Genomic DNA, 15,640 nt, shown 5'->3' on the forward strand with positions numbered 1-15,640 from the left:
AAGCGCTGATAAAGGTGTTTTGCCTTTTCACGAATGATGAGCGAATTTAACGGGATTTTATTTTGAGTTCAGTCTTCTATCCACAGATTTAAAGCCTTTTCCATTTTTTCTAATTTCACATCACGAGTTACAGAGCAAATTTTTGATGCAATTAGCACATTTTCACAGACACTACAGCGGATTTTTTCTTCCGATTTCTTGATTGATCGCACCGTTGACTCATTGATTTTATGTTTTGCCACTGAGGAGACACTTTCACCATTAGAAATTTTGTCTAACAATTCAATTTTACTCGCTAATGTCATCACCTTCTTTGATCTTTTCACAATTCCCTTGTTATTCGCAGGCATATTTTTGTAGGATTAGAAAAGAATTTGTCCACGATAAAGTCACTTTCTTTTAACGTTAACACGCTCGAAAACGTCTGGTTACGCCAACACACTGCAAAATGGTAGATTTTCACTTTTGTAAATGTATCAGTTAAAAGCAAGAGATGAAACCTTCTATGACAAGCGCATTACACATACTGAACAAGGATTAGCGTGAAACATCCGCGCTCGTGATTTTATCACCCCCCCCCACCCATTGAGCGCAGGACACTTCCTTTTTACACCTTTTAAGTTATTTTTACTCATTTTTAGGGAATAAAGCACAATTACAAAATGAGGAGGCACGCTTGATACACATAAACAAAGCTGTGAGCATATAGCAACTGAATAAACAACACCATAAAGGCAGAGACAACTCTATTAACACCTCACTAGCTCACATTTTACTAAAGCACATTTCTGCTTTAGTAAACAATAAAACAATAAAAACAATTTCCAGTTGCTTTCCTGCTAGTGGAATCTGTTATAAACGGGTAGTAAACCCGATATAATTGCATTTGCGATAATACCGATAGCTGGAATTTTACGTTATTATGGTGAAATGTATTTCCCCCTTCACTGCTATAAAAAAATAAATACATTTTCAGAATCTTCTCTTCATTCCTATGTTGCGTTCAGTTGGGGTGATTCCTGTCCGACTGCCATTTCTTGTAATCACAAAGGCGAATCGTGCTTAAGCGAATTCGGTTCGTGTTATATAAGATATCGTTCCCCTGTTTATAAATCGTGTATGATCAAATTCATGTAGTGCAAACACGTGTTATACGACGACTGACTGTACTACTCTGTGGACTGGGCAAAATGATTTTAGCCACGCCCATGTTTTGTTCACAGCGCTTTAAAATTCACATTTTTTTAGGTTTAAATCAGCGACTGCAAATACGCGAAAACAGATACCGGGAATAGCGGGGGTTTACTGTACTTCATATGGGTACCAATAACCCAAGAGAAATGTGCCAACTGTGTGGTACTACACTCAGGGAAGTTTTTTTTTTTTTTTTAGGAGCATTAGCAACTAAGGCCATATTGCTCCGGGATATGCGGTGGTCATTCCTTGACCTTTCCGCATCCTCTGTATTTGGTGGTGACAGGCTCGAACCCCGGTCTAATCAAGAAGCATGTGCTATGCACTGCTGCTCCTTCCCACCTGGCTACGGAGGCGCCTACTCAGGGAAGTGGAAAGTGAAAAAGACCTGGGGATAATTGTGCAGTCAAATATGAAGTTTGCCATGCAGTATAGATGGGTTGCAGGGTAGGTCATGGAGTCTTCTCAATGATATATATAGGAATTTTGCTAGCAGGTACATTATCCCGTTATACAATTTTGCTAGGGAGGTGATTATCCCGTTATACAAAGCAATGGTCAGGTCAGGCCACACCTAGAGTACTGCATACAGGTCTGAAAGCCTCATTTTAGGAAGGGTGTAAAGTTGCTAGAACGAGTACAAAGAAGGGCAACAAGGTTGGTGAGGGGAACAAAGGGATGTAATTTGTAGAAATTAAGCCTTTCTCTTAACAAGAAAGGCTTAAGTTCTGCAAACTGCAGTGCCTGGAGAGTAGGCACCTGCGAGGTGATCTGATTGAGGTGTATAAGGCCTTGAATGGATTGAGCAAGCTGAATGCTGATAGGATTCTTCCTCTTGCTCAGATTAAGAACCTGAGGGGCATAGATTCAAATTGAGGAATGTCTTGTGGAATAGATGTGCGGAAATTTGACTTTAGCCAGCGGGTGATTGATTGGTGGAACAGACTTCCATCTTTTGTTGTGGAAGTTGATAGTCTAAATAAATTTAAGGCTGAGCTGGACAGGCATTTGGAACGAATGGAGTGGTAAAATGGGAGCGGTTTTTTGGCTGATGCTGCATAAGCTTACTTTCTTGCATCGTATGCCTCTACTAATGGTAATGCTAATTTTTCAGTAGCACTTTTGATGACATCACTTAATAATAAAAATAAAACTGTTATGAGTTAATGGCATTGAAGAATTCATATTTACTGCTGAAAACCTCATCCAAAAAGTTCTTCAACAATTTTATCTAAAAAAAGTCAGAGCAAGTTTTCCACCATGAACTACTTTTTTTTTTTTTTTTTGAAGAAATATCCTTCGGCTTCATATTAATTATTAATTTGTTTATATTCTGATAGAAAGTAAGAAAGAGCTAAAGATTTATGATGGACTTCAAATGAAGGCAACAATTAACTAACCACAACACAAAAAACTGTTGTGTGGATGATTTCAACACCTTTTGGGAAACAAGCCTAAATACAAATGTAAAAAATTAAGTTTTTATAACATACAACATTGTACTTAATATTTTAGTTCATTTTCTGACCTCACTTTTTGTATGCAGGAATCCTCTAGTTATGCAAAAAATGTTTCTAAAATAGCCATTTGAAAGTGTTATATGCTTTTAGTTCTAATACACAGAGGCATTTTTCCTGCAGAAGCTCTCTGATTTGAGGTCCCACAATGACCTTTCGCTTTTGAAAAAATGTCACTTAAGTAATGAAATCCTCTTGAATTCATCTTAAATATCACTTTCACAAAACTCTTCATTAAGTTAATTTAAGGTGGAGAGGTGGAAGGAAAATCTACATTGTACCCAAAAATGGAACATATTACCATTGGCATTGCTATATTAGCCTTATAGCACAAAGCCACAGGCTTTTGTTGCACTGGACAAAAAAAAAAAAAAAAAAAAAGTATATAAAAAAAATACAAATATTGCACTTCCCTCCCCATGTAGGTATATTAAGCTTACTTTTGAATTTATTCAAAAACAGCCTCAACTACCTGCAGTGGCAACTTTTTCTAGTAATTAACAACTCCCTGGCTAAAAGAAAACTTTCCACAATCTAGTCTAAATCTCTTCCCCTGTAATTTGAATTTATGGCCCCTAGTTCTGGAATTCTTCGTAACAATGAAAAATTCCACCTTCAATCATTTTACTAATCCCTCTCAGAGCCTTATAAACCTCAATCAGGTCCCCTATCTTATATTAATCTTAAGGTGGTTGGTTACCAAGCTCTGTAGCCCACATAATCAAAGCCTTTCCTCGTATGGTCAACCTTTTTGCCAATCTCAACATGTGAGTTGCTTATCTTTGGACCCTTTCAATAAGCTCAGTCTTTTTTCAAATGAGGTGTCATTACATGGCTACAATATTCCGAATGTGGTCTTATAATTGCCTTATACAGTGGGATTATAACCTCCCTACCTCTACAGGATACTGTTTGACAAATCATCAGTTGGACACCATAGGCTTTCCTAACTGCCTGCCTGTTTATTCCTAGAAAGCTTCATATCTGCCCATATTTTAATTCCCAGATCCCTCCCATCCTCTACTATTTTTAATTCAACCCCACCAAATGTACAACTTAATGTGGGATTGCTTATTCCTTAAGTGTAAGACCTTGCATTTTGCAGCATTAAAACATAGCTGCCATTTTTCTGGCCATTATCGAAGAATGTTCAAGTCATTCTGAAGGAGCACTGCTTGGCACTGATCATTAACAATTCTCCCAATCTTTTGTTGTTTATGAAAATCAGAAACAACAGTGGTCCAAGTACTGATCCTTAGAGGGGATCCCACTTCTGACATTACATTAATCTGAAGAAGCAATTTCTTAAGACTTCCGCTTTAAACGTTAGTCAACCTTAGGTGGGTTGAGTAGGGTGCTTCTCCATGGGATTTCCTGAGATTTTTCTGACAATATGCAAACTTGACCAGAGGATGCACACCACCAAAAAGATATATATGAAACAACAGCAGGTCTGGCATTTCAGTACTCATTCTAACAAATGCTAAAATTTTAGTCCTAGTAACACAGATGACCTGGCCATAGGTTGGAAAACAACAGAACAGGGAACAGACAGATATAACAAATGCAAAACACTATATAAGTCCATAAACACTCATATCAAATATATCAATTTATATTTCAACAAACATTGGTTTAACGTTTATGAAAAATTTTAAAATAAAGGATTTTTTGGCAAAGTTAAATTGTTAATAAAATCACATTTAAACTTTTCAAACGGTCCACATTTTTCAAAGAATAGTGAAATTATATATTTTATTTTATTTTATTATTTTTTTTTTTTTTACTTTTTTTATTAGCTGTAAGAACTTACTAATCATTTGTTCAATCAGTGTCCATGCAATACGATCTCCTTTTGATGAAAATGCAACATGCCCCTATAAAACAAGATATGTTAATTTCTTTTAGAATTTATACATGCATGAAAGTACAAACCAGTAAAATGAACTATGTATATAGTAATACTGTGTAATCAATGTTAATATGAAACCAAACTTACTTGATATCAAATCAAATGCTTTTTTTCCTGTATATAAGTTTCCACAAGTACTGAGATTTTTTTTAAGGGTACACATTTCATGCAAATATTGTAGAGGATAATGTGGTAGTACAGACATATAAATAATTCTGCAGAAGCTGTTAAGTCACTTACAGTTTACACCATGTGGAAACAAATTCAGCAAATTTGAACATTGATGAGTAATTGGATGCCACAGTAATAAAGAATTAGCATTAGCATTAGCATTAGTAGAGGCATTTGATGCAAGAAAGCAAGCTTATGCAGCATCAGCCAAAAAAAAAAAAAAAAAAACCCACTTCCACTTCACCCCTCTGTTCATTCAAAATACCTGTCCAGCTGAGCCTTAAACTTATTTAGGCTATCAACCTCCACCACAAGGGATGGAAGTCTGTTCCACCAACCAACCACCCGCTGGCTAAAGGCAAATTTCCGCACGTCTATCCTACATCTGTCTTTCCTCAATTTGAATTTATGCCCCTCTCAGGTGATTTTTCTGAGCTAGAGGAAGAATCCCATCAGCATTGAGCATGCTTAAACCATTCAAGGCTTTATACACCTCTATCAGATCACCTCGCTGGTGCCTAGTCTCCAGACACTGTAATTTGCAAAACTTAAGCCTTTCTTCGTAAGAGCACCCCTTTGTTCCATTCACTAATCTTGTTACCCTTCTCTGTACTCGTTCCAGCAGCTCTACATCCTTCTTGAAATGAGGCCTCCAGACCTGTATACAGTACTCTAGGTGTGGCCTGACCATTGCCTTATACAATGGAATAATCACCTCCTTATCCCTGCTGGAAAAATTCCTGTATATCATTGACAATACTCCATGAGCTACTCTTGCAGCCCGTCTGCACTGCTCAGAGAACTTCATATCTGCCTGCACAACCACCCCCAAGTCCCTTTCATTCTCTACCACTGTCAGTGTAGTACCACAGAGTTGATACGTTGCTCTGGGGTTGCTGTTTCCCATGTGTAGTACTTTACATTTGTCAATGTTAAACTTCATTTGCCACCTCTCAGCCCATCTGCTCAACCTTTCCAGATCCTGTTGCAGCAGCATAGTGTCAGTAGTGTCCTTGACAACCCTGCCAACCTTTGTATCGTCTGCAAACTTGGACATTAAGCTTGATATACCATCATCAATATCATTCATAAATACAGAAAACAATAATGGACCCAACACTGAGCCCTGAGGGATTCCACTAATAACATTAGTCCACGATGAGCAGTGTCCATTGATTATCACTCTCTGTCTTCTCCCCCTCAACCACCCCTTTATCCATAGCAGCAATTTGCCTCCAATGTCACACTGCTCCAATTTGTGCAGCAGTCTTCCATGTGCAACAGTATCAAAAGCCTTTCTAAGATCCAAGTATATAATATCAAAGTTATTCTCTGCATCCAGTTCTTTTGTGACTGCATAATAGTATCCAATCAAGTTGGTCAGGCAAGACTTCCCCTTAACAAAACCATGCTGTGTTTGAGCTATAACTGAAGTCTTGTCTAAATGATCCTGCAGTGCTTCTTTAACCAGTGCCTCCATTAATTTTCCTGGAACAGAAGTAAGCTCACAGGTCTATAATTACTTGTGTCAGCCTTTGATCCTCCTTTGTGAATTGGGGTCACATTTGCACATTTCCAGTCTATGGGTACCTCCCCTGAGTCCAAGGAAGCTCTCATAATTATGGCTAAGGGTTTGCTTACTTCCTTTGCTGCCTCCTTTAATATAACTGGATAGATCCCATCCACCCCGGGTGCCTTTCTTGTGTTTATCTTCAACAGTTTCTCCTCCACTTTACTCCCAGTTATTTCAAGATTCTGTAGCTTACTGCTCGAGTTGAATACACCTCTGGCATTCCCCTTGCTGAATAACTCCTCATGTGTGAATGTCGATGCAAAATATTCATTTAGTTTGTTAGCTACCTGAGCAGGATCATCAACAGTTGACCCATCAATATCAAGTGGACCAATCTGATTCAACCCCTTCCTTCTAGAGTTTACATAAGTAAAGAACTCTTTGCTGTTTTTCTTTGCATCCCTTGCCAAGGATTTCTCGTAATCTGCCTTCGCCTGCCTAACCTCCTTTGTAACTTGGTTGCATATCAACTTGTATCTATCATAGGCTTCTGTGTCATGTGTTAATTTGTAAGTATCCCATGCATTTTCCTTCTCTGCCATATGCCTCATTAGTTCATCTGACATCCATTTTGGCCTAAACCTTGAACAATATTTCTTAGTTGGTATGTAAAGCCTAGTAGCTTCCAAGATAAGTTCTTTGAATGCTTCCCATTTTGAATTTGCTGTTGGTAACGTCATCAGTTGGTCCCACTGTGGGCGCCTCCGTAGCCAGGTGGGAAGGAGCAGCAGTGCGTAGCACATGCTTCTTGATTAGACCGGGGTTCGAGCCCGTCACCACCAAATACGGAGTATGCGGAAAGGTCAAGGAATGACCACCGCATATCCCGGAGCAATATGGCCTTAGTTGCTAATGCTCCTAAAAACCAAATAACGAACGAACGGTCCCACTGTATAGAATTTAAATACTGTCTCAGTCCATCGTAGTCGCCTTTACGGAAGCAATAACCCTTCCCTTTACCCCTAATGGTAGTTACCTCTTTGAGTAAATCCCACTTCAGCACACTGTTATCACTGCCACCTAGTGGTTCATTTATCTGCAGATTCTTAATGCATGAAGAATCACTGCTGATAATCAAATCAAGAGTATTACTCCCTCTAGTTGCCTCCCGAACATGCTGATGTAGAAAACAATCATCCAATAAATCCACAAAAGCCCTGCTAGTGCGTGAGTAACCAGCCCCCAAATTCCAGTCAATATCTGGGAAATTAAAATCTCCCATTATAAGACTCTCTGATTTACTGGCCCACTCTATTTCCCTGTACAGTTCCTTATTATACTCATCAGAGTCATTAGGCCTATAGCACACTCCTACTCTCAATTTTGATCTCCCAATGCTTATGTCACACCAAACTGACTCAACACTGCACTGTCCAGCGATGTCGACTGGCTTCACTTCCTTGGTTTTTATGTGTTTCTTAACTAATAGCATAACCCCTCCCCCTTTCCTATCCTGTCTATCCTTTCTGTAGACGTTGTACTCCCCCAAATTGCAGTTCTGCATCCCTTATATCTGTGTGACACCATGTCTCTGATATCCCAACAATATCTGCCTTTGATGTTTTGACCAATACCTCAAATTCATCAAATTTATTTACTAAACTCCTAGCATTGGTGTACACACAAGTATACCTGCACCTGTTTCTATTCTTAGCTACCCTAACACAACCCATGTGTTTACTTGTACCGCAATGGCTCCCAGCAGTCTCTGAAATACCATGCATCTTGTTTTTCAGGCTTCTGCTCATTCTAATAGAAGCAGTGCAAGAATCTCTTTCACCTCTGCCAGTGGCTACTGTCGATCTATTGGTCTTTGTCTCCCCCCCAAACTAGCAGTTTTCCGACCCACCTAACACTGCCTCGATAGCATCAGCAAATATTCTTGCCCCCTTTCTATTTAAGTGTATCCCATCCCTGTAGAAGCAATCTCTCCTGTTAACAAGTACAGTCCAGGCTGAAAAAAATTCTACCCCTTGAGCCTTGCACAATCTTTCCAGGGCAGAATTGATCGACAAGGCTCTCATCATATACTCCCTCCTATCGTGTCTGGGCAGAATTGCAGACACTTTCAAATTCAACCCTAATTCTCGGCTTTTGTTCAGCAGTGACCTGTACTTGTTAAGTAATTCTGCCGGTCTCCTACTCTTAATATTATTAGTGCCAACGTGCACAACTATATTACCTTTTGTGCCCTTAAAAGATGATATTCGCTCTACAACGTCATGAACCCTGGCAGACATACCCTGGTCCTGTTCCACCTATCTTTTTTACAAAGCATGTTCCCCGTTTCCCTGACAATAGAGTCACCAACAACTACTAGTTCCTTCGGGACCAGGGCATTCTACCTTGGGGGCTGCCTCTGTGTCACGCGATGCCCAAGTGCAAGCTCTGGCGTTGATGTGGGCAGCTGAGAGCTTGATGGGCCCCTCAATTTAGTTTCTTCGAGGGCATCCACCCTGTCCTTCAAGCTCTCATATAGGCCCACAAGAACGCCGAGTTGTTGCCTGATATTGATACACTCCTTGCATCGCGCACACACAAAGACATCCCCCATAGCAGTATCATGTCCCGTACCCGATTGCTCTGCAAACATCAAGCAAACAGTGCATTTTATAAGGCTGTGAGTCAGAGGACAACTGCCCCCCTCAGTTCTGCTCTGAGCCACAGCACTTCCATTAGCCTGAGCCTTTTGCTTTGCCGCTCTGGTCTGAGTCATGATTCTATTAATTTATTAATTAATTATAATTAATTATGTTATGTTATTAATTATGTTAAATATAATTAATTATATTACGTTTGTAATCTAAGTCGTTATATGTATTTATTTAAACGTACAATTTAACTGCTAACGAAGTTCAACTAACGCTATCGTATCACAATGGCGGGAAATTTACGAACGGTAGCGGAGTTGAAACACGTGGAAACCCTTACCGATACTTTTATGCAATTACAAGGCCGAGTAAAGAATAAATACACCAAATTAATCAGAAAATCACAAAATAATGTTATACTACTAAATTTAAATCAAAAGTTTTAGAAAAACAATAATTTCAAATCAATAAATAAGAAAAATCCACTTAGCGGCTTTGAACACGACCGTATTCAGTAGTCACGGGCTTGAACAATGAATATGAGAGATTTCAGTATTTCTGAACTCTTAAACCACCATCTGGAATGTATGCAAGTATAAGGCAGTGACCATACAAAAGTTGAGCAACAATCAGTGAGAATGAGGATCCTTTGTGACAGTATAGCAGATTTTCCACTTATAACTAGTCTGCAGAGCTGCGGGATCAAATCATTTGGAGAGTGAAAGCAACATCTTAAAGACCTCTTCAACCAGCAGTTAGTCAATCTCAGGTGGAAGGGGTAAGATGTTTACCATTAGCAATTCTGGGTTCTCAAGCCCATAAAACATGCATATCGGTCCAGGAACACATGATTATAGTGATGTAATGCACAATAAAATCCACAGAACTGATGTCCCCAAACAGCAACAGTAAGACTATATTTTAACAAGTGATCTTCAAACAGTTGGCCATGATCTTTAAAACCAGCCCAAAGTTATCAACGAATCACCTAAGGAATCTGGAAACACATAAAGAAGCAGTTATCGGTGTAATACTATATACATAACATTGAATAATGGGGGGGGGGGGGGGTTTCATGGATAGCTGCCATTCTTTCATGATAAAAGTTAATGCAATCCAGGTGCAATGTGTCATACTTGGAGAAACTACTTCTGGGGATGTATAAAATGTTTCTCTCAAGAAACAAATTTCAGTATGCACTGTTTTCACTAGATGGAAGACATTGTGTGTAGTGCCAAGCAAAAGAATATTTCAAAAGGGATAAATGTCATAAATCATTAAGTGCAATCTGATAGTTACTTTTGCAGTAGAGTACTGAACAAATGAACTTTGGGTTGAACCTTGCTGAAAGAGCAATACTGAAAAAACATTTTAATACCATCTGTCCAATAATAATGCAATTTTTATGGCACAGGACCTCACTTTCAACAGGCCCACACCTTCATCACAAAGTGGCGCTAGGGTTGCAGAAGAGAACAGTCTGTGGATTTTTGGCTGCTGTAAAGGGATAAGTATTTTTAAATTTTTACCATATTCTTTGTTAATTAACATAGTACATTGTGTTTTACACAGATATTAAATAGGTTTAGTAGCATTTGTAGCTTCTTATTTTGAATTTAACCAGCGATTTTTGGAAGTTACAACTCCTGGTGTTAGCACCAATATTGTTGAACTAGCTGCCATATTGTAGTCGATAACAAATAGCTAAACGTATATATATCTTGAACTGATAGCGTAAGGTATAAAGTAAAACTAGATAGCATAATATGAAGCACTGTATTAGGAATCTGTTAGCTTATTATAGTATTATCAATTAATAAATTAATCAAAAATAATATTAATCTTATTAAAATTCATTGTTAATTAAATTGTATTTAAATGGAAATCATGACCTAGAATAGGAGCTGCAAAACAAAGATCACAGACTAGCGAGAGTGCTGTGACATGGGGAAGAAACGAAGGGGGTGATTCTCCAACGCATTACAGTCTCAAAAAATGTGCGAAATGTGAAATGTTTGCCGACCTTTCTAAAACAGGACATGATCTAGCCAAGGAGGATGCCTTTGAGTGTCAAGAAATTAGATGCCAACTCATCGTACTGATGGGCGTCTATGAGAGCTTAAGGTGTAGGCTAAATTCCCTCAAAGAAATTAATATGAGGGACCCATCAAGCTCTCAGCTGCCCAGTTCAATGATAGAGCTCACTCCTGTGCAGCAGGCAAAACAGAGGCAATCTCCTAGGCAGAATGCGCTGGTCCCAAAGGAACTATTTATTGTTGGTGACTCTATTGTCAGGTAGACAGGAAAGATACTATGCAACAAAGATAGGTAGAACACGACCAGGATATGTCTGCCAGGGGCAAAGGTTATTGATGTTGTTTTACACATTGGAATCAATGACATTAAGAGTAAGAAATCTGCAGATTTACTCAACAAGTACAGATCAATGTTGAAAAAAAAGTCGTGAGTTAGGGTTGAATGTGAAAGTGTCTGTAATTCTGCCCAGATATGATAGGAGGAGTATATGATGAGAGTCTTGTCGAACAATTCGGCCCTGGAAAGATTGTGCAGGGCTCAAGGGGTACAATTTTTTTCAGCCTGGTCTGTGCTTGTTGACAGGAGAGACTGCTTCTACAGGGATGGGGTACACTTAAATAGAGAGGGTGCAAGAATATTTGCTGATGCTATCAAGGCAGTGTTAAGTGGTTTGGAAAACTGCTAGCTTGGGGGGGAATACACATTGGCCGCAGGCAGAGGCAAAAGTGATTCTTGCACTGCTTCTATTAAAATGAGCAGCAGCCGGAAAAGCAAGGTAATAGAGATTTCCAGGACTGCTGGAAGTCATAGGGGAACAATTAAATACATGGGCTGTGTTATGGTAACTAAGAACAGGAACAGGTGCATGTATACCTACATGTACACCAATGCTAGAAGTATAGTTAATAAATTAGATGAGCTTAAAGTGCTAGTCAAGACATCAAAGGCAGATATTGTTGGGATATCAAAGACGTGGTGTCACACAGATATAAGCAGTGCAGAATTGGAATTTGTGGAGTACAACGTGTACACGAAGGATAGATAGGACAGGAAGGGAGGAGGGGTTATGTTGTTAGTGAAGAAACACAAAATCTAAGGAAGTGCATCCAATTGATGTTGGTGGACAGTGCAGTGTTGAGTCTGTTTGGTGTGAAATAAGCACTGGGAAAGGAAAAATGAATGAGGGTAGGTGTGTGTGAGAGGTCTAATGAATCTGATGAGTATAATGAGCAACTGTGCAGAGAAATAGAGTGGGCCAATAAATCAGAATGTCTTATAATGGGGGATTTTAACTTTCCAGATATTGAATGGAACTTGTGGGTTGGTCACTCGAACACTAGCAAGACTTTTATGCTTTTATTGGATGACTGTTTTCTACAGCAACATGTTCAAGAGGCAACCAGAGGGAGTAATACTCTTGCTCTGATTATCAGCAGTGATTACTCATGCATTAAGAATTTGCAGATAAAGGAACCACTGGGTGACATTGATCACAATGTACTGATGTGGGAATTACTTAAAGATATAACTACCATTAAGGCTAAAGGGAAGGGATTTTGCTTTCGTAAAGGTGACTACAGGTCTCAGACAGTTTTTAAATTCTGTACAGTGGGATCAACTGATGATGTTACCAACTTTAAATTCTAAAGGGGAAGCCTTCAACAACTTAAGCTTGGAGGCTACTAGGATTTTCATTCCAACTAAGAAATACTGTTTAAGGTTTAGGGCTAAATGGATGTCAGATGAATTAATGAAGCTTGTGGCAGAGAAGCAGAATGTATGGGATATATATATAATATCATGTGACACAGAAGCCTTTGGCAGGTATTCTCTAGTCTGTAATCAAGTCATAAAGGCAGACAAAAGCAGATTACAAGAAATCTTTGGCAAAGGATGCAAAGAAAAACAGCAAAGTGTTCTTTACTTATGTAAACTCTAGAAGGAAAGGGTTGAATCAGCATTCTTGACATAGATGGGTTGACTACCGATGATCATGCTCAGGTAGCTGACAAATTGAATGAGTATTTTGCATCTATATTCACACATGAGGAGTCATTCAATGAGGGGTATGCCAGAAATTTATCAAATGCTAACAGGGAGTTAAGTGATTTTGTAATAACTGAGAACAAAGTGGAGGAGAAATTGTTGAAGTTAAACATAAGGAAGGCATTGGGTGGATGGGATCTATCCAGTTATGTTAAAGGAGACAGCAAAGGAAATAAGCAAAACCTTAGCCATAATTATGACAACTTCCGTGGATTCAGGGGAGGTCTCCATGAACTGGAGGTGTGCAAATGTATCACCAATTCACAAAGGGGGTTCAAAAGATGACACAAGTAACTACAGAGCTGTTAGTTTAACTTGTGTTCCGGGGAAAATAATGGAATCACTGGTTAAAGAAGCATTGCAGGATCATCTACACAAGACTGCAGTAATAGTTAAGACACAGCATGGGTTTGTTAAAAAGAGGTCTTGTCTGACCAATATGATGTGTCGAGCTCGTGACCACCAAATACAGAGAATGCGGAAAGGTCAGGGAATGACCACCACATATCCCCGAAGCAATATAGCCTTAGTTGCTAATGCCCCTAAAAACCAATTAACAACAACTATGATGTGGTCACAAAGGAACTGAATGCCAAAAATAATTTTGATATCATATACTTGGATTTCAGGAAAGCTTTTAATACTGTTGCACATGAAAGAATGCTATACAAATTGGTGAGGTATGGCATTAAGTGCAAGTTGCTACAATGGATAAAGGGATGGTTGAGTGGGAGACGACAGAGAGTGGTAATCAATGGACACTGCTCTTCGTAGACAAATGTTATTAGTGGAGTTCCCCAGGGTTCAGTGTTTGGCCCATTTTTGTTTTGTATATTTATCAATGATATTGATGAAGGTATATCAGGTTAATATCCAAGTTTACAGATGATTCAAAGGTTGTTAACGACAGTAAAGACAGTATGCTACTCCAACTGGATCTAGATAAGTTGTGAAAATGGGCTGAGAAGTGGCAACTGAAGTTTAACATTAACAAATGCAAAGTACTGCATATGGGTAGCAATAACCAAAGAGACCTGGGGGTAATTGTGCAGTCAAATATGAAGTTTGCTTAGCAGTGCAGAGGGTTGCCAGGACAGGTCATGGAGTCTTGTCAATGATATATAGGAATTTTGCTAGCAGGGACAGGGAGGTAATTATCCCATTATACAAGCAATGGTCAGGCTACACCTAGAGTACTATGTACAGGTCTGGAGGCCTCATTTTAGGAAGTATGTAGAGTTCCTAGAACGAGTACAAAGAAAGGCAACAAGATTGGCGAGGGTAACAAAGGGGTGCTTTTACCAAGAAAGGCTTAAGTTCTGCAAACTGCAGTGTTTGGAGAGTAGACGCCTGGGAGCTGATCTGATTGAAGTGTATAAGGCCTTGAATGGGTGGAGCAAGCTGAATGCTTATGGGATTCTTCCTTTTGCTCAGACTAAGAACCTGAGGGGACACAGTTTCAAACTGAGGAAAGACAGTTGTAGAACAGATGTGTGGAAATTTGTCTTTAGCCAGCGGGTAGTTGATTGGTGGAACAGGCTTCCATCTTTTGTTGTAGAAGCTAATAGCCTAAATAAATTTAAGGCTGAGCTGGACAGGCATTTGGAATGAATGGAGTGGTGAAATGGGAGTGTTTTTTTTTTTTTTTTTTTGGCTGATGCTGCATAAGCTTGCTTTCTTGCATTGTATGCCTCTCTCTAATGCCAATGAATGGCAGCTTGGTTTTAGGAAGAATAATGTAACATTGATGAACAGGCCAATTCAAAGCCTCAATATGAAAAGCATATGAAAAGCGCTTTTTGCAACAGAACGGCGGCACAAAAAATTAGGAAGATGTGCTCATCCACAAAGATCGACATCACTGGACTAATTAAAAACTGTTCAGCTGGAAGAATGAAGAAATATTTCCATTGCTACATCACACTCGTGGAATAGTTTTCAAAAGGACAGCACACTATATTACATTAAAGAAAAGTCTTACACCCCTTCAAAATATGTTCTGTCATTTGCTATTGTCTTTTTTTTTTTCTCTCTTAGTCCCAATACTTTTGGTAACATATTGTTCATGCACACATTGGCACATGCTACTATACTAATATGATCAAATTACCCAAAAAATGCTAATTTTCAATAAATAAAGCAAACTCTGTTATTTCAAGAAACACAACAGCATTATGGAAAGTACTAGCTATTTTAAATCTTGTTTTGCAAATTCTTTCTCAGTGAGAGTATAGCAAAAACGTTCCTTCCTTTCTTTATTGTACTCACATTGAAGAAGAATACAGAAATTAGTTTCTGAATTCTTATACAGTGAAGTTGTTGTTATTTGGATTTTAGGAGCATTAGCAACTAAGGCCATATTGCTCCAGGATATGCGATGGTCATTCCCTGACCTTCCCGCATCCCCCGTATTTGGTGGTGACGGGCTCGAACCCCGGTCTAATCAAGAAGCATGTGCTGCGCACTGCTGCTCCTTCCCACCTGGCTACGGAGGCGCCTGATATATACAGTGAAGAACAAATGTTTTTCTTCAAATAATTAGTTTCATGTTATTTATTGTAAATCAATGTCTTTAAAAGACATTGATTTACATATCTAC

The 15,640-nt window shown here is 38.9% G+C and overlaps 1 protein-coding gene across 1 annotated transcript in view; it reads right to left on the bottom strand.

The window, feature by feature from the left end:
* GABA-B-R1 (gamma-aminobutyric acid type B receptor subunit 1) overlaps positions 1-15,640 on the bottom strand; it is a 268,778-nt gene that overhangs the window by 140,191 nt on the left and 112,947 nt on the right. Inside the window, exon 8 of the mRNA XM_090368625.1 lies at positions 4,525-4,588. Coding sequence (XP_090224751.1) covers positions 4,525-4,588 — 64 coding nt within the window. The remainder of the gene's footprint in view (positions 1-4,524; positions 4,589-15,640) is intronic.

This window comes from Mastigoproctus giganteus, chromosome 2, assembly GCF_048544385.1.
Source record: "Mastigoproctus giganteus isolate SK-2022 chromosome 2, ASM4854438v1, whole genome shotgun sequence".
NCBI classification, from domain to species: Eukaryota; Metazoa; Arthropoda; class Arachnida; order Uropygi; family Thelyphonidae; genus Mastigoproctus; species Mastigoproctus giganteus.